Raw genomic sequence first — 19,728 nt, forward strand, 5'->3', positions numbered from 1 at the left:
TAACCATCAATCAGACGAACCTTCATGCCTGGACCACCAGGAAATCCTGGGGTTCCAGGAATTCCCATTGGGCCCTGTAAATGATATTAGTGTCAGGTTAGATAACATATATGTCTTTATTAATAAAGCATACTCCGCATCCTTGAAGATAAAAGGCGAAGATAAAAGGGTAAATATATGTCAGATACAGGTATTTTGATTGGGTAGACACATAAAAACTGATATAAGAGGGACTGTCATGCACATACCAGTGTTGTTATTATATATAAATGAAAACTTAAACCTGAAAAAAACCTTTAAATAAAAAATTAAATTACAAAAATAAATTGAAAATTAGAAATATATTAAAAAAACTAAAACTAATAAATAAATAAAAATCACATAAGTCACATAAACTTCCTACAGTAAAACAATCTGAAATGAAAACAAAAACTGTAAATATTAAAATAAAAGACAAATATTGATAAATACTATGATAGTATATAAATAATACAAAAAAAACACTTGCACATACCAATGGACCTGGTTTTCCTACATGTCCAGAAAGACCACGTTTTCCCTACAAACAGAAAAAATATATATATATTTACTGATGAAAAGCAAATTATTCTATTAAAATCTCCCGAGTGCAAATTGGTAAAACATTAAACCCAAAAATGAAAATGTTGTCATCATTTACTCACCCTCATGTTGTTCCAAACCTGCATGAATGTCTTTCATCTGCTGAACACAAAAGATGATATTTTGAAGAATGTTGGTAACCAAACAGTTGATGGGTCCCACTGACTCCCAAAGTTTTTTTTTTTCCATACTATGGAAGTCAATGGGGCCCATCAACTGTGTGATTTCCCATATTCTTTGATCTTTTGTGATCTTTTCATCTTCTTTTGTGTTTAGCAGAAGAAAGAAATTCAATTTGAAACAACTTGAGGGTGAGTATTATGACAGAATTTTCATTTTCCATCCCTTTAATTGCTCACTTACCACAGGCCCTCCTGGACCAATGCGTCCTCTCTCACCAGGCATGCCAATTGGACCCTGTGAAGAACAATATTATTATAAAAAAGTGCAGTTTAGAAAAATCTAATAAAGTGCAATATAACTGCAATCACAAAGTGCTCCATACCGGTAGACCCACAAGTCCCATGGTGCCAGGAGACCCCGATTCTCCCTTTTATAATGAAAAGAAAATGGCATTTACTAATATAGACAAACTACAGGGACACAAGGTTCAAGAAAATGTTTTTCTTTCCAAATATGTGACCTCTGACCTTTGACCCCACTGCACCTGATTCTCCTTTCACACCCTGCAGACCTGGATGACCCTAAAATGGGAATGAGTTTCATTGGTTTAACACTGTTTGCGAAACTGCCCTCAAACACAGTTAAAACATTACATGAACTTGTGTATTTGGTTTGTACATTTTATAGTATAAATACTTCAATTACATTTTAATTAAAAAGTAATTGCAAAGAGTAAACAGTGATCAGTGTATTGGAAATTAAGTTCTTATCTAACCCACCTTTGGACCTTTCATCCCAGGCTGACCTGGTAACCCTGGAAACCCTCTGGAGCCCTATGAAACAAATCATCACTGGTAAGGATACGCTAAGCATTTAATTGAATGCAGTATTTATGGAAGTTGGAAGCTAATTATAGTTTTTAATCCCTGTCACTACCACACTAGTTTCTTATTGCATTCATCTGATGTTTTGATTTATGTAAGCGTAGCACAACACTGAGTCACCAAGGCATCTTGCATTCTGTGTTAATTGCGTCTAGCTCCCTTGAATTAATTAGTCATTGTTTACATCTGTATTTAATTTGCAATTGCCTGCCACGCTATTTAAGTTCCACTCTTTGATTAATGTTTTTCTCTCTCTCTGCTCACTTGTTCTTCCTTGTGTTCCCAGACATGTGTGGAATTTTACATCGACTTGTAAAGATCGGCAGAAGATTGTGGAGAAACCGACAGTCAAATGTTACATTGTTTATAACTTAAACCAAGATGTCAGGGTTTGGCTGGTTAACATGGCACAGTTACCCAGCTAACCGGAAACGTTCTCAGAACTTTCTGGCAAGGTTCTCTCAAAGTTTATTCAAAGTTCCAGAAACATTAACAGAATGTTCTGGTCTTTAATAATGCTCTCAAAACGTTAGATCAAAAGCATTATTTATACATCGTTCATGGGGGGAAAAATCTGAAATGTTTTAGTTGAACATACTTCTAACGTTTAGTTTAGTTTTTTTAATGTTACTGCTCAGATAACATTCAAAAGTGACATTCCCATAATGTTGAAGAACGATAAAATTGGAATGTCTCCTCAACATTTGCATTTGCAAAACGTTTGAAAAACTGGACATTCACAAATGTTTTTATTAAGTAAATGGGAACACTAACGAAACGTTCTTAGAACATATTTTTGCTGGCTGTGTTAGCCCATCTTGGTTTATGCCAACAAACTCTTGAGGGCAAAAAGCTTTCTCGGCCAAGCAAAAGTAGAAGTACAGAATTGATTATGACCTGCTTAGAATGGTTGGAGTGGATCTTAAAAGTGTGCATACTTGTATTCTTGCATTCACAAACCACTAGATGCATTTGTTCCATTCCTTTTTAAAAGCTGAATTTGTACCGCTGAAAAAACAGTGAGATGCATCACAATGGTCTGAGATGTCTGTCTAGGGCAGATTTTGTGATGTGTTCAGATGATGGAGAATGTGTCCTGTGCGAATAGTCCCTTAATTCTCCACTATACTGCACATAAGGAAAATTTCAGCAGCCATGTCTATATAAACATTTTTTATGTAATATCAACTACCCCTAAAACAGGATTGAGAACAGCAGCATTGTCTTACTGTAGAGCCAGGGGCTCCTTTTTCTCCTGTATTTCCAGGGGGTCCAGTCTCACCCTGTTACAGAGAGGAACATGATTGTGTTATCATAAGTACAGGGAAACCCAGATTACTTCTATTCAGTGTATTCAAACTTTATAACAGCATTTTTGAGAAGATTGGACTCCATATTAAACAAACTGCTTTCCTATGTCACTGGGCGAATTGTTGGTCTACTCACATCTGGACCAGCTTTTCCTGGAGGACCATCTGGTCCCCTTGGACCAAAAGAGCCCTACAGATAAAAATATATTTTATTGCACAGTAAGTGACAATTGTTTTTCTTGAACTGTATGGCATGGACAGTTTCTCTAATGAATACTATAAACCTACAGTCACATTTAAATAATTAACCAGTAATTGTCAGAATATCATTAGTCTTACCATGGGTCCAGGATCACCTGCATCTCCTGGCGCACCTTGTGCTCCTGTTGGCCCCTGTTGGAGTGACACAGAGAAAAATTTATTTGGTGAAAACATGCAGTGTGAAAAAAAACATTGAAATGAAGACATTCATTACATGTACAAAGCACCAAGCTTGAGAGAACTTACTGGTGGACCTGGCGGCCCTGGATGACCTCTTGATCCTGATTCCCCCTGATCACAACAAAGACATTATATCTATGTTTAGACCTTCTATATGGTAATCCAGCTAAATTATATATATATATATATATAATTTTTATTTTTATTTTATTTTTTTTTTTTTTTAAGTCGTTACTGAATGTGGAAGTATCCTTACCGGTGATCCAGAGACCATCCCTGCCATTCCATGCTTTCCATCCTGGAATCCAGAGGCCATTTGAGAAGTAAACTGACTCTGTAAAACATAAATTGAATTGAAAAAGTGCAGTGATTACACATTTGTCACCATAGATTTACAGATCAGACGGTTCAATTCATCATGAAAGCAAAGGTTACAATTCTTGTTTTTGAATGTAATATTGCATTATTTATTATATAGTGGGGCAAAAAAGTCATTAGTCAGCCACCAATTGTGCAAGTTCTCCCACTTAAAAAGATGAGAGAGGCCTGTGATTTTCATCATAGGTACACTTCAACTATGAGAGACAGGATGAGAAAAAAAATCCAGAAAATCACATTGTCTGATTTTTAAAGAATTTATTCGCAAATTATGGTGGAAAATAAGTATTTGATCAATAACAAAAGTTAATCTCAATACTTTGTTATATACCCTTTGTCCATGCAGATCTCCTCTAGAGCAGTGATGTTTTGGGGCTGTCGCTGGGCAACATGGATTTTCAACTCTCTCCAAAGATTTTCTATGGGGTTGAGATCTGGAGACTGGCTAGGCCACTCCAGGACCTTGAAATGCTTCTTACGAAGCCACTCCTTCGTTGCCCGGGATCATTGTCATGCTGAAAGACCCAGCCACATTTCATCTTCATTGCCCTTACCAAAAAGTTCTATTTTGGTTTCATCTGACCATATGACAGTCTCCCAATCCTCTTCTGGATCATCCAAATGCTCTCTAGCAAACTTCAGACGGGCCCGGACATGTACTGGCTTAAGCAGGGGGACACTTCTGGCACTGCAGGATTTGAGTCCCTGGCGGCATAGTGTGTTACTGATGGTAGCCTTTGTTACTTTGGTCCCAGCTCTCTGCAGGTCATTCACAAGGTACCCCCGTGTGGTTCTGGGATTTTTGCTCACCGTTCTTATGATCATTTTGACCCCACAGGGTGAGATCTTGCGTGGAGCCCCAGATCGAGGGAGATTATCTTTTTTGCCCCACTGTATGTATCTGTGCACATCATTAAATGAATGTGCCCTTGTAATCTTTAATCTCTGGGGTGGCAGTGGCTCAGTGGTTCATGTAGGTTGTCTACAAACTGGAAGGTTGGTGGTTCAATCCCCGGTTCCACCTGACCAAGTGCCGAGGTGTCCATGAGCAAGACACCTAACCCCAGCTGCTCCCGACGAGCTGGATGGCGCCTTGCATGGCTGACACCGCCATCGGTGTGTGAATGAGTGTAAGAATGGGTGAATGTGAGGCAAATGTAAAGCGCTTTGGAGTGCCGTAGGTCTGTTAAAAGCGCTATATAAATGCAGTCCATTTACCATTTAATCAAACCTCCCATCTCTTCTCTGATGATGTTTTTACAGATGTGAGGGCGGGACAACCTGTCACTCACATGACAACCAATAGCAAACCACAACCATCCAATGATCCAATCAATTTCCGATGGACAAAATCAAGACCCACCATACATTTTTTCTTGTTAAAGAAGCCACTGATCTCAATTGAGTGGTGCAGGCATGACTTATTTTTGTAGGCCAAAAACCCAGAAACAAGTTAGCATTTTAGCCCTTTTGGTTTCATCGTCATTGTTTTTGAATGGGTGTTTGGTTAAATGCTTGAAATGAGGTCTGTGGTCAACATGTTTTATTCTATGATATAAAATAGATTAGTAATCTGAAAAGTTAAACTCTTTAACTCACAAGTCCACTTTAACAGTCTCCTTGTGTTTATAATCGTACTCTTGCAAACTATTATAACTCAAACTTTCAGGGAAAATGTTTTTGAACAAAGACTGAAAGGGTTCCCTTACGAAAAAGAAGTATACTTCAAGTTCATTTTATGAAGTCTACTTAAGTTATGTTCAAGTATATTTTTAAGCAGTTATAGCCTACTAATATCAATGTGTACTAGTAGCAAAATTGTAAGTGTACTATTTCAATACTGCTTCGGACTAAATTGGCCCACTTTTAGTATATAAAATATAAGTTTAAGTTTAAGTGTACTATAAGTGTAACCATAGTAAACTTTAAGTGCACAACTAGGTTTCTCATGTGTACTGCATCTGTACTACATGTGAATTTATATGTATAGCTACTCATAGTTTACTATTTTAATACAAGTAGTACTTTTTTAGTTTATGAAAGTACACTTTTAAGTGTACTCTCAGTAAACTACTAGTTTAATAGTTTATACTGCAAGTACATATACTTGTAAATTTTCTTTAAGTGAACATTACATTATACTTATAGTTTACTATTTATATATTATTTTTGAACTTTCAGTATACTACTATGTTCAAATGTGGATATACATTTTTTTATACTTGAAATATACCTTTAACTGTACTTAAATTAAAAAAATGTATTATAGCAACATGCATCCTTTTTTATCAACACTTGAATGTGGGTAAAGTTTCATAAAAAAAGGCAACATTTTAAACAAAAAGTTGAGAAAATCGCATTTTTGTCAAAGACTATGCCTTGGAATAGATGGAGTCCAACATTTCGACATTTCACTTGCTAACATTAGGCAGTTTTGATTTGCATGACCATGGTGTTGTTCGTTTAGCTTCTGACTTCTGCTGATTGCATTTACGCTTCAAAATTCATAAAAGTTGTGTTCCTTTGTAAAGGTTATCACGATGAACAAAACGTGTACGAATCATAAGCTTTTGTTTGTCAGAGACCTTATTTTCTGCAATAATCCTATTGGGTTTTTGTCAAGGGAACCAGTGTGATGCTACAAAAATATGTAATTACTGCAGCACTCTATAGGGAGGAAAATACTATCGCAACTTCCATATCATGCTGAATTTAATGTGATTTCTCCCACTGCAAATTCCAGAAGGGTAAACCCAGAATGATTTTCACAGTATAAAACACTCACACTGAAAACTATTGATCAGAAACACTGTTGCTCAGTGATGTAAGGACATCAGGACAATAACTGCTCGAATGAGATTGCATCATTTATCAAACGACAATGATCCAATAAATTCCAGATCTATAAAGTCAAGTCCTGTCCTACTTTTTTTTTCTTGTTCTAGAAGCAGTTTCGCTCAGATATACGTCACAATAGGTAAGAAAAGATCACAATGTTCATTTCATGCCACTTTCAATAAATGTTATAATGGTGTGAAAAGAAAACATTTAGGTAGTTTTTGAAAAACAACAGGATCAAGTCCAGATTTGGTGGGTTTGCTTGTGTTTTGTATTGACACTAAAGTGGTAATTAAAACCACTTTCTTTTCTTTTTTACCATAAACACAATTTAACCTCATTTAGTAATATTATGCATTACATATTCAGATCAGAGGAACACATTTAATAATTCAAATCACTGATAAGGGATGTAACAAATACAGGATGACAAAACCTGGACAGATAATATTACTCACCCCAGGGAGTGAAGTGCCCACAGGACCAGGCTCACCTGGCATGCCTGGGACACCTGGCTCTCCATCAAAACCAGAAGGACCTGGTACACCCTTCCCAAAAAAACATTGCATGTCACTTAACAATTTAGCTGTCATTTACTACATTGCGTCATGCATTCACTCAAAGTAATTTTGACTAGCCATAACTTACACTACGTTCCATGCAATAAGTCACTATTTGCACATAAGTAGCCACATAACAGAATACACATGACTATATGGGTATTGGTAAATGTCACATACTCTTCTTCCTTTGCTTCCTGGATATCCTGCACGGCCATCTGGTCCTGGGGGACCCTGTTTGATGTGACACATAAGATAATGGACATCACTTTGATTGACATTACAAAGAATAGGGATTCTGAGAAAAAAAAAGATTAGAGGCCAAATGTCTCCACAAGTATAGAATTTTCAGTACATTTTGACCTTGGGTGGACTTTTTTTTTTGGTCCCCATGAGGAAACAAGTTTATAAATCATACAGAATGATCTTTTTGAAAATCTAAAATAGCTGAAAGTTTTAGGAACAGTTTTTGGGTAGGTTTGGGGCTAGATTTAGTGTAGGGGGTAGACTATACAGTTTGTACAATATAAAAACCATTGTGTGTGTGTGTGTGTGTGTGTGTGTGTGTGTGTGTGTGTGTGTGTGTGTGTGTGTGTGTGTGTGTGTGTGTGTGTGTGTGTGTGTGTGTGTGTGTGTGTGTGTGTGTGTGTGTGTGTGTGTGTGTGTGTGTGTGTGTGTTTACCATTGGTCCTGGACGCCCAGGTACTCCCACAATCTAAAAAAATTAAATAAAAGATTAATCCAAATTAATAAAACGGTATGAATCTCTATAACAATTTTTACACTACAGTCATATTCTTATATCTGACACAAAATATTGGATGATGGACAGAAGCATAATCTTATAGACTCACATAAGGAATGTCACCAGGTTCACCTTTTTCACCCTGAAAAAAAACATGCAGGACTAATCAAAACTTTATTTAGATTAATTTGTGATTGGAAAAATAACAAATGTTAATCTATATGCCTGAATTTTAAGTATTCACATACCTTAAACGCAATTGTTTCTGCAAAAGAAGCACAAAATATAATTAAAATGAATTCAAAAGCTAAATTATAATAAATATAGCCTATCAAATAATAAATAAACGATCTCCCCTCCTCATCCAAATTAATTCCCTTGCGAATCTAGTTGACGTCTGCCCTCTGGCGGCCGTTTCGTGTATGACTCACCGATCCTTCCATGAGCACTGGCGAATGTTTGACACACAGGGCAACACTCTCCCTCTGGAATCATGAACTGTTCGCATCCCTTCAGCTCCTCACACCGAATATCCTCACAAATCACCTGGCCTTTATCACATACACAAAGTCTGCACGGCTCTGGCTTCCAAATCTCATTGTCGGAATAATTCTGATCACCGTCTTTACAGCTACTCGTGTCCTCTGTTCAAAGATGAAAAAGAAAACAGACATAAGGATTTTTATATCAGTAATGTATAACCTATTATACACAAGTATCACATTCATTTTAAATCACATTATCACATAAAAATGAACAGAGTAATTATTTATATATTTTTGTGGTGATTGGTTTTTATGTGGCAAAAACAGCAGCACAAATTCAATCCGCCAGCAGATGTCAGTCTAGCGTCAAGAATCATTTTATTCCCAGTCAGTTAAATGAGTTAATGCTCATTTTGATATTTTCATCCTAAAATTCCACTCTGGTTACGCTTACTGATAAGATTGTGGTAGAAATACACAAATATTCCTTCATATGTCTCCATGTGTATGCTGAAAGCTAACAGTCCTTACAAAAAACTTAGCATGCTAACCATAATACCCACCACAACTGCAAGAGCTACAAACATTGTTTCTACAATTAACTGTCGTAACGAGATACCACTACTCTCATCAAGGGAAAAGAGGTAAGAAATAAAATAGAAATCACAAAATCTCTTAATTGTCTTACATTGTTTGAAGGACATGCCAGATCTGTGCTATTTGCAAATAGGCCACCCCAAACTCACAGCAGAGCAAATCTTAAGTTTTCTGATTGTCTAACCCGCAGGCCGCGGTGAGATTGATTGATTTAATAATCTAGGTATCAAAACACATATTATCATTCAGGTAGATGTGTGAATTGTGTGTAGTGTTTTAACCAAACGAGCCTTGTTTTTAAAATCGTAAAAAAAAAAAACTGTAAGTGACATGCAGTGTTTTTTTTTGTGAAGGGTGTACCAGGTCCTTCTGGTTTTGATGGAGAGCCAGGTGTCCCAGGCATAACTTTAATTATTATGATTTTACAGTAGTAGGGGAGAGTGTGGCACAACCTAACACTTTTTTACTTTCTCAGTTTGTGTAATTCCACTTGGGGTTTATTTATTTTTGCCCACATTAATTTCACACGTCTAGTACAATTATGTGGTTTTGTTTCATTAATACAGTGTATACTTTTTTCTTGATTTACCCTGAAAGAATGGAAGTGAAATGTGACAACATGCCCCATAGGTGGGGTACATTGTAACATGTGAGGGGCACATTGTAACATGACCAAAAATGCTACCTGGTATAAGCAAAAAAATATCCAAGACAGACTAAAATATTTTGTCAATAAAATACAATTAATAACTTTTATAAATAAAATAATGGCATTTTTTTTTATAATTAAACATTTTAATTGTTTTGAGTTTGACAACAAACACTGCTAAATACAGCTATACAGCATAGTTAAAAACATAATAATAATGAATAATCTCAGTCATTTATTCACCTTTTTCTCATGGTTTCTCAATAGAATTCATAAAAGTATGGAATAGAATATCATTGTTCTAATAGGAGTTCATTGTAACGCAGTGTTACAACACCCTACACCTGCGCAACATGGGATTTAAACCCGGCTCATGTCTTCTGCTGGTTAGATCAGCATTAAAGAACTATCTCAACTGTTAAATAACAGATAGAAGATTAAAATAATATCAGATTTGTCTTATTTTAAATAAACACAAAAAACTGAGATGAAAAATAAACTTAAGACATTTACTTTTGCTATGGTTAAATAAATGTTCAGTGATATCTTCCAAAGATTTGTTTAATTTTGGCGCAATTTTTTCTCTCTAATGTTGATATGGCTACTAGTAAATACACTAAGCTTTGTCATCCTGGCATGTGTGGAAAGTTTTAAACCGTGTGTTACAACTAACCCCGCGTTAGGTTGTGCCCCGCTCTCCCCTAATAATAGCCAAGAATTTTAATTAATTTTAATAATTATAATATTTTTAAAATAACTGCCTTCTCAGTTGCTTAATAGGCATACTATCCAAGTATAAGAAATTATAGTCACAAAGTTACAAGAATGGACACACCATGTATGTAATACATTGCAAAAGAGACAACTTTGACACCATACAACATCAAAGCTGTTCAAAAAGCACTGTTAAGTGCTGAGGAGGTGCCAGAAATAGATAACTTTTTTAAATTCTTCATTTATTTCACACTGTGGCAACAGTCAGTGGAACACATTCAAGCTGTTTGTCTGTTTAACAACGTAAACGAATAGCAAGTGTGGGCAGGGCAGACCGCTCAGATGGAGCCTCATGATAAAGCACTGGTCCCATTGGTCTGGTCTATAATCTGTCCTTGACAAGGGTAAGTAAATATAATTATAACTTAAAGTATAAAGTACAATGTTTCAGACCCAATGAGAACTAGAGCAATGCCACCATTCATCCAATTCTGCTTGCCCTCATTTAGCTGGTGATCACATCATACGCCACACCCTGTAATTGAGGTCTACAGCTGGAGACCTTCAGCCATTTTTCACTCAGCCTATTGAGGATGCACCTCTGTTCTACCACATCAAGTACAACATCTTGAATCTTTTTTTTTTCTTTTTCAAAGTCAAATTATCGGGTTGGTCTGCCTATACAGTACACCTTTCTGCATGTCCAACATTGCTTTAAAAGTTTTCTCTCTGCTTGAATGGTTTAAAACGTTCTTCACTTTTAACATTTCTGCTTGATACAATATTATGTCTACAGTGGGGAGAACGGGTATTTGATACACTGCCGATATTGCAGGTTTTCCTACTCACAAAGCAGGTTTTATCATAGGTACACTTGTACAACTGTGAGAGATGGAATATAAAACAAAAATCCAGAAAATCACATTGTATGATTTTTAAATAATTAATTTGCATTTTATTGCATGACATAAGTATTTGATCCAACCAGTAAGAATTCCGGTTAAGTTAAGAAGCCCTCCTGTTCTGCATTTATTACCTGTATTAACTGCACCTGTTTGAACTCGTTACCTGTATAAAAGACACCTGTCCACAAACAGACTCCAACCTCTCCACAATGGCCAAGACCAGAGAGCTGTGTAAGGACATTAGGGATAAAATTGCAGACCTGAACAAGGCTGGGATGGGCTTCAGGACAATAGGCAAGCAGCTTGGTGAGAAGGCAACAACTGTTGGCGCAATTATTAGAAAATTGAAGAAGTTCAAGATGACGGTCAATCTCCCTCGGTCTGGGGCACCATGCAAGATCTCACCTCATGGGGCATCAATGATCATGAGGAAGGTGAGGAATCAGCCCAGAACTACACGGCAGGACCTGGTCAATGACTTGAAGAGAGCTGGGACCACAGTCTCAAAGAAAACCATTAGTAACACTATGCCGTCATTGATTAAAATCCTGCATCGCACACAAGGTCCCCCTGCACAAGCCAGCGCATGTCCAGGCCCATTTGAAGCTTGCCAATGACCATCTGGATGATCCAGAGGAGGAATGGGAGACGGTCATGTGGTCTGATGAGACATAAATAGAGTTTTTTGGTCTAAACTCCACTCGCCGTGTTTGGAGGAAGAAGAGGGATGAGTACAACCCCAAGAACACCATCCCAACCGTGAAGCATTGAGGTGGAAACATCATTCTTTGGGGATGCTTTTCTGCAAAGGGGACAGGACGACTGCACCGTATTGAGGGGAGGATGGATGGGGCCATGTATCAAGAGAGAGTGGCCAACGACCTCCTTCCCTCAGTAAGAGCATTGAAGCTGGGTCGTGGCTGGGTCTTCCAGCATGACAACGACCCGAAACACACAGCCAGGGCAACTAAGTGTCTAAGTGTCTCCGTAAGAAGGATCTCAAGGTCCTGGAGTGGCCTAGCCAGTCTCCAGACCTGAACCCAATAGAAAATCTTTGGAGGGAGCTCAGTTTTGCCCAGCGACAGCCCCGAAACCTGAAGGATCGGGAGAAGGTCTGTATGGAGGAGTGGGCCAAAATCCCTGCTGCAGTGTGTGCAAACCTGGTCAAGAACTACAGGAAACGTACGATTTGGTTTCCGTACCAAATATTAAGTTCTGCTTTTCTGATGTATCAAATACTTATGTCATGCAATAAAATGCTAATTAATTACTTAAAAATCATACAATGTGATTTTCTGGATTTTTTGTTTTAGATTCCGTCACCCACAGTTGAAGAGTACCTATGATAAAATTTACAGATTTCTACATGCTTTGTAAGTGGGCAAACCTGCAAAATCGGCAGTGTATCAAATACTTGTTCTCCCCACTGTATATTGTCAGACACAATCAGCACTAAAATTCTGTTCCCACAGGCCAATTTGCACTGTTAAACTTTAAAACTTTTTAAACTTTAGTTCAAAACATAATGCAAAACTGAATAAGACAGCAATTTGCTACATTTCAGTAATACCATTTTCAAAGCTGCCAAAATGAAAAGAGAAAAAAACTATACTTTTTTCCCTTTCTTTCTTCTTATAATACTTATATCACTTTTTCAAAACTCTTTTTCTCTTTTTCACACACTGATTACAACATGTGGGCTTTGGCACAAAATGCATGACTTCTTTCAAATTACATAAATTCTTTTCTCACTCAGACACAACCACCACCAAAACTCTATGTACCTACAGAACAATTTGCACATGTTTACATACTCTTTTCATAACTGTTAAGCTCTCAAAACCTAACATAATACAACATTTAATGAGACAGCAATTTGCTACATTTCTACTGTAATAAAATTTTTAAATATATTTTGAATCTAAAAAATGAAATGCTAGTATTAAGTAATTAGATGAAGCCGAACACATACACAGGTGTACCATCTATACTATCTACTGAACAAAAGGAGACAACTTAGAAATAATTGTGTACTGTAAGGTAAACATGGACTATATGTAACATATGCCACAGTGAATTCTAAACATTGGAGAGTTTTCTTTTTTTGTTTTGTATGTTGTTAGTGTTTTTAGGTGGTCTTTGTTTTATGAATGACAAAGTGTGTTTGTTGGGCGAAACCTTTGCTAGTGTTATGGAAGAATGGCTTGATTTGAGACATGAAGTGTTTTGGTAGTCTTAGGGCATTTTACATGTATAATTTACTGCTGTATCAAACTGAAAGTTGTTTAGGAGACTGGTGTGAAGATGCGATATTCATTTTCCTTCATGTCTCTTTTAAAACCTCTCATGTTGTGTTTGTCTGTGGCTCCAGGCGACAGCTCCAGGCTGAGTAACTCTTGATTAGATGCTGCAGCATGACAGAGACGGCAGACAGAGTAAATGCCGGTTCTGATGCTCAATGTCTGAGTCTATTCTGACGGCTTACTTCTAGCATGGCTTCCACTGCTGTAATCAAGCAATAATGTGTACGACTATCTGAAAGCCTTTAATACAGTGCTGTAGTGCAGGACCACTGTGGAAGTGCAGACAGCTTTATGCAAGGTAAGAATTATTTTAGGAGACATTTGTTGCCCCTACTTTCATCAAAGGCTTTTGTGACAGCTGTAATTGTTTCAGTAAAGGCCCAAATTATGTCATAAAGACATTCCAAGCAATTAAGAAGACTCAAGAATTTCTCTGCACTTTACTTTTCAAAATAAGATACTTTGTGAGAGTGGACTTGTACATATTTAAAGTACACCGATCATCAGGCATAACTTTGTGACCACCTTTCTGTGTTGGTCCCACTTTTGCTGCCAAAACAGCATGGACTCGTCGAGGCATAGACTCTACTAGACCCCTGAAGGTGTGCTGTGGGATCTGGCACCAAGATGTTAGCAGCAGATCCTTTAAGTCCTGTAAGTTGTGAGGTGGGGCCTCCATGAATCGGACTTGTTTGCTCAGCACATCCCACAGATGCTCGATTGGATTGAGATCTGGGGGATTTGGAGGCCAAGTCAACACCTCAAACTCATTTTTGTGCTCCTAAAACCATTCCTAAACCATTTTTTCTTTGTGGCAGGGCGCATTATCCTGCTGAAAGAGGCCACAGCCACCAGGGAATACCGTTTCCATGAAAGGGTGTACATGGTCTGCAACAATGCTTTGGTAGGTGGCACGTGTCAAAGTAACATCCACATGGATGGCAAGACCCAAGGTTTCCCAGCAGAACATTTCCCAACTTCCCTCCGCCGGCTTGCCTTCTTCCCATAGTGCATCCTGGTACCATGTTTTCCCCAGGTAAGCGAATCACACACACCCGGCCATCCACATGTTGTAAAAGAAAACGTGATTCATTAGACCTGGCCACCTTCTTTCATTGCTCAGTCCAATTCTGATGCTCACATGCCCACTGGGCACCCTGACTGGTCTGTGGCTATGCAGCCCCATATGCAACAAACTGCGATGCACGGTGTATTCTGAAACCTTTCTATCAGAACCAGCATTAACTTCTTGAGCAATTTCAGCTGCAGTAGCTCGTCTGTTTGATCAGACACATGGGCCAGCCTTCGGTCCCCACGTGCATCAATGAGCCTTGGCCCTGTCGCCATTTCACCACTGTTCCTTCCTTGGACCACTTTTGATAGATACTGACCGCTGCAGACCAGGAACACTCCACAAGAGCTGCAGTTTTGGAGATGCTCTGATCCAGTCGTCTAGCCATCACAATTTGTCCCTTGTCAAACTCGCTCAAATCCTTACCCTTGCCCATTTTTCCTTCTTCTAACACATCAACTTCGAGGACAAAATGTTCACTTGCTAATAAATCCATCCCACTAACAGATGATGTAGAGATAATCAGTGTTATTCACTTCACCTGTCATAATATTATGCCTGATCGGTGTATAAATGTATAACATAGATCAAAGTGTGTGTGTGTGTGTGTGTGTGTGTGTGTGTGTGTGTGTGTGTGTGTGTGTGTGTGTGTGTGTGTGTGTGTGTGTGTGTGTGTGTGTGTGTGTGTGTGTGTGTGTGTGTGTGTGTGTGTGTGTGTGTGTGTGTGTGTACAGGTAAATATGGTTTATGAAGAAACAAATGTGTATAATGACATAGGCATTACAACGTAAGCCAAATAACTTAATGAGGGTAGGGTTAGTGTAGGGGGATAGAATATACAGTTTGTACAGTATAAAAACCATTATGCCTATGGAGAGTCCCCATAAACCCCATATTCAAGAATGTGTGTGTGTGAATTTAAACACTAATTATTACTGAATGCTAGCACTAATCATTTGAGGTAGTTAAACACTGAATAGAATTTGTAAAAATGGATATTTAAAGTGTAATGGCTAAATATCATGCTAATTTTACATGTGTAACCAGGGCACTAAATCAGCTTAGTGTCTTATAAACTTCACAATTTCTTAGCAGGAACAGCTAAAAGTCCTCTTAAACTAGGAAAATAGATTTATGACCATGTAACCATGCTGAAGGCCTGAAATAATAGTAAATGTATATTATTTTCAGTCTTGTCAGTGGCATTGGAGCAGTAATACTACTACCAGTACACCTGCTGCTACTCAAATGTATGAAACTGGCCATTTTAAAGCACGATTGTGAAAACACAGCAAGTACCAATTTAGTGGAAAAGCATATAGGTTATTTTAGGGAAACCACAGCGGCCTCTATTATAGGTTCTGCTTAAGGTTAGCCTGTGGTCAACTTTTATTTCTGTCAAAGCGAAAAGGCACGCCCTCTGTCTGAAGTTTTTAACAAAAATATCCTCTTTGGAATGTACTTTTCTTGACTATATATGTATAGAATGAAAATTGTATTTGTCATATTGGTACAGGCAATGTCTCTCTACAAGTCCTGTATTGCAGGCCCAATGATTGACATAATATCCTCCCCCTCATAAAACATTACAAGCCGGCTCTCATGACGTGTCCCCATATGGGATAATTACTCTGGGAGGGTCACACACACTGTTTTATGTAGTGTATATTAGACTAGACCGATGTACATCAAACTAGGGTTGGAGTGTGATTGCAATGAATTCACCATGCCAAATGTTTGAACTTAATATAATTGTAGACTCGATTCTTTCTGAGCTACTCAACAGTACTGATCAATAACTTCAACTGAATTGTAGAGTAACTAACCTAAACGAACGTGAAAACTTCATAGTTGGATTTCAGGCAAACGCATTCGCCACATGATTGGGTGTGTCAAGCATCTTTTTTGGAAAGGACTTTGACCACAATTGGTGGCTTGCTTTGGTCTGTGAAAACCTCACATCATTACACGCAAGGCCATGAAATTATGTCTCCAACTCTGATAGAGCTGACAAAGCAGAAGATCGGGATAATTTTAGATAAAATTAGAAATCGTGCTAATTAAGGAATGATGCTTCAGGTAAAATCGGCTAAGTAATTAACAAACGTTCTTTCATTAACATGAATAGAACGTTCGTTCAATATTATCTGGACTTTATTAATGTTCTCAAAACGTTAGCACAAAGGTCTTTTACATCATTCATGGAAGGTTGTTTTTCTGAAACATTTTAGTTAAATGTCACTGCACGTTTCAGAATGTTCAGAGAAAAAAATGTTAATGGAGATTTTGAAGGTGAAAAGTTGGAAATAACATTTTCATAACTTAATATGAACATTAGCAAAACGTTCTCGGGAATTCTTTCTTCACAGCAACATTAACTTCCTTCAGCAATATGGCTATTCCATCACCTCATTTTATTTTTTCATTGCTGTTCATAACATAAATGGACTAAAACAACATCTCCTCAGTAGTGTGTTTCCCACATCCATTATTAATGATTACGTTTAATTGGATGAATTAGGAATAGTTTGCCCAAAAATGAAAGTTTTGTCATCATTTACTCACACTAATGTTGTTCCATACCTTTATGACTTTCTTCCATGGAACACAAAATGATAGACTCATCATTGACTTCCAATGCCTCTTTTTTTCCATAATGAAAGTGAATAGTGACGCTGTGAATGAGGCTGACTAAATAATGACCGTTTTAATTTTGGGTTCTAACTCTCATTGTAAGCATTAAGTTCTTTCTAAACTGTATGTACATTAATATAGCCAATTAGATCTTAATAAATTATCAAGCACATTAACATAAAGTGTCCCACTTTACCTGCATTTATGGTACTTGTATAATTTTACCGCAGTAATACAAAAATTAGGCTTTATTATTTACCCAACAATGGAAGACATTTTGTTCAGTCATTTTTAATCTAAATGAAGCACCTTGTTTTTCATTTAAATCCAAATTTGCATTTTTAAACTCTAGACATACTATTCTTACACTGTCCACAGATGCATGGAAAAAAAAAACTGTTGAATGAACAGTTGAAGTGTCATGATAAAAAAAATTACACGAGAGAAGCTGTCCTTTCTTCCAGATATTAAAGTAAAATGTGAGAAAAGCCATTGTGTTGAACCAGATGCAAACCAGGTAAGTGTGAATCTTATTTCACCTTTTTAAGCACTTCTTACATATTTATCTTAAATACTAGAGTTATACATACTGATATTCAGAGTGTCCCACTTCACCTGCTCTGTCAGGTTAGTAAAGTGTGAGGCAGGTTACTCACCGGTATTAACATCCTGGCACGTAATCAATAACACCTGGGCCAAACAGAAGCCCAGCCATACAGGTATCCTGAGGTGATGAACTGCGGTCATTTTCACGACAGGGGGGCACAAGCTTTGCCTGTGCCTTCCACAGGAGGTAGACTGTTAAGAAATCACAGCTTCACCATGCGCTCCACAAGATGCCCACTGTACCCGAGAGCGCAGCTGCCAGCCTCTACGCAGACGTTCCCTGTATGAAAACTCCAGGCAGCCTGTGCACCCCCGCCCTGTGGTTCTCCAGCCTCTCATCTAGCTGAAGCAAAAATAACTCTAGCCTCCAGTCTTCTTTAAGATGATGCACACTTATGAAGAACATGAAGCCGAATGCATCATGTATCACTGTCATAACACTACAAAGCTCACCAGCATCACTCAGCAGACACCAATAGTTTTAATTATAGGGCCACTATGTGCATTGGGTTTACTTTATTTCTTAGATGTGTAGAATAGGTAGAAACACGATAATTAGGTTTGTGGGTTGAACCTATTTGATCATATTAGACACTGTGGAGCTTAACACACTTAAAAAAAGAAATCTTTTTCATTGATGTTGCATAAAAAGAACCAGCAATAATTTAAACCGTTATGAAACACAGAGTGTGACTTATGTTGCACCTGAATGCATAAAGTATTAAACATGATCATTTGCTAAGCTAGTAAACATGAATTAGTCAACACTCTCATTAATATTCATGAGTTAAAACTTGAGATATTCCTATCACCTTGTAACGCAAGGAGCTGAGATGAAGGTCATGATCATAACATCATAAAAATGTATGTAAATGTCATCTAAATATTGTATTGCCCATATGTGCCATGAGGTTTTTACTTTATAAAAATTCATACACTGACAATCGAAAGTTTGGGCTTTTTTTAACTAAAATAATGCTGTAATTCAGAAAGGGTACATAAAATTGATCAAAAGTGACAGTAAATCTTACAAAAGATTTCTGTTTATAATAATGCTGTTCTTTTAACATTCATCAGAGAATCCAGAAAAAGTTGTATCAAGGTTTCCATTCAAATATTACGCAGCACAACTTTCAACATTGATAATAGCATCAGCGTATTATAATGATTTCTGAAGGATCACGTGATCATGTAATGATGCTGAAAATTCAGCTTTGCATCACAGAAATCAAATGCATTTTAATATAGCTATTTTAATTGTAATAATATTTCACTGTTATTACTATATTTCGATCAAATAAATGCAACCTTGGTGGCCATAAGAGACTTCTTACAAAAATCACACCCCAAACTGTAAATGACATTACTTAAAATAAAATAACCATGTAAGTGTCTATCAATCTTAAAGGCCCAAATGAATTTAATTGCATGAACAAAAACACTTTTCATTTTTCAAAATATCATCTTTTGTGTTCCAACAAAGGTCATGCATGTTTGGATCGACAAGAGTAAATTTTTGGGTACGCTATCTCTTTAATAACAGAATATAGGCTATGTTACCTCTAACGAAACTTTGGTGGGTGGGGGTTCATTTTGAAACCAGTACAGGATTGGTCATTCATACTCGGCCTGCCTAATTGCACAAATCTTTCTACATCTGAGAAGGCAAATTACTTTGAGACAAATATAGGTTGTTAGACCGTTTCCCTCCTATTCATGTCCTACAGTTGTTTGTACAATTCTAAATGAAGAAGTTTATTCCCATTGCAAACATTCTCCCACCTTATCATCCTAATTGCCTGACTTACACGGTGACCTCAGGATGTTCTTGGCTAGCCTCACAAAGTATTACTGTACATGTGT

General features: G+C 37.3%; 1 protein-coding gene across 1 annotated transcript in view; it reads right to left on the bottom strand.

The window, feature by feature from the left end:
• col5a2b (collagen, type V, alpha 2b) overlaps window positions 1–18,151 on the bottom strand; it is a 45,230-nt gene extending 27,079 nt beyond the window's left edge. The window contains exons 1-17 of the mRNA XM_079839942.1: window positions 17,916–18,151; window positions 8,332–8,544; window positions 8,010–8,062; window positions 7,838–7,870; window positions 7,336–7,389; window positions 7,054–7,143; window positions 3,636–3,713; window positions 3,446–3,490; window positions 3,278–3,331; window positions 3,075–3,128; window positions 2,858–2,911; window positions 1,524–1,577; window positions 1,272–1,325; window positions 1,127–1,171; window positions 985–1,038; window positions 515–559; window positions 21–74 (exon numbers count right to left, since the gene is read on the bottom strand). Coding sequence (XP_079696068.1) covers window positions 21–74; window positions 515–559; window positions 985–1,038; window positions 1,127–1,171; window positions 1,272–1,325; window positions 1,524–1,577; window positions 2,858–2,911; window positions 3,075–3,128; window positions 3,278–3,331; window positions 3,446–3,490; window positions 3,636–3,713; window positions 7,054–7,143; window positions 7,336–7,389; window positions 7,838–7,870; window positions 8,010–8,062; window positions 8,332–8,544; window positions 17,916–18,006 — 1,125 coding nt within the window. The 5' untranslated portion in view covers window positions 18,007–18,151. The remainder of the gene's footprint in view (window positions 1–20; window positions 75–514; window positions 560–984; window positions 1,039–1,126; window positions 1,172–1,271; window positions 1,326–1,523; window positions 1,578–2,857; window positions 2,912–3,074; window positions 3,129–3,277; window positions 3,332–3,445; window positions 3,491–3,635; window positions 3,714–7,053; window positions 7,144–7,335; window positions 7,390–7,837; window positions 7,871–8,009; window positions 8,063–8,331; window positions 8,545–17,915) is intronic.
• Between the last annotated feature and the right edge of the window lie 1,577 nt (window positions 18,152–19,728).

The sequence above is a fragment of the Gobio gobio genome, assembly GCF_949357685.1.
Source record: "Gobio gobio genome assembly, chromosome: 17".
Taxonomy (NCBI): Eukaryota; Metazoa; Chordata; class Actinopteri; order Cypriniformes; family Gobionidae; genus Gobio; species Gobio gobio.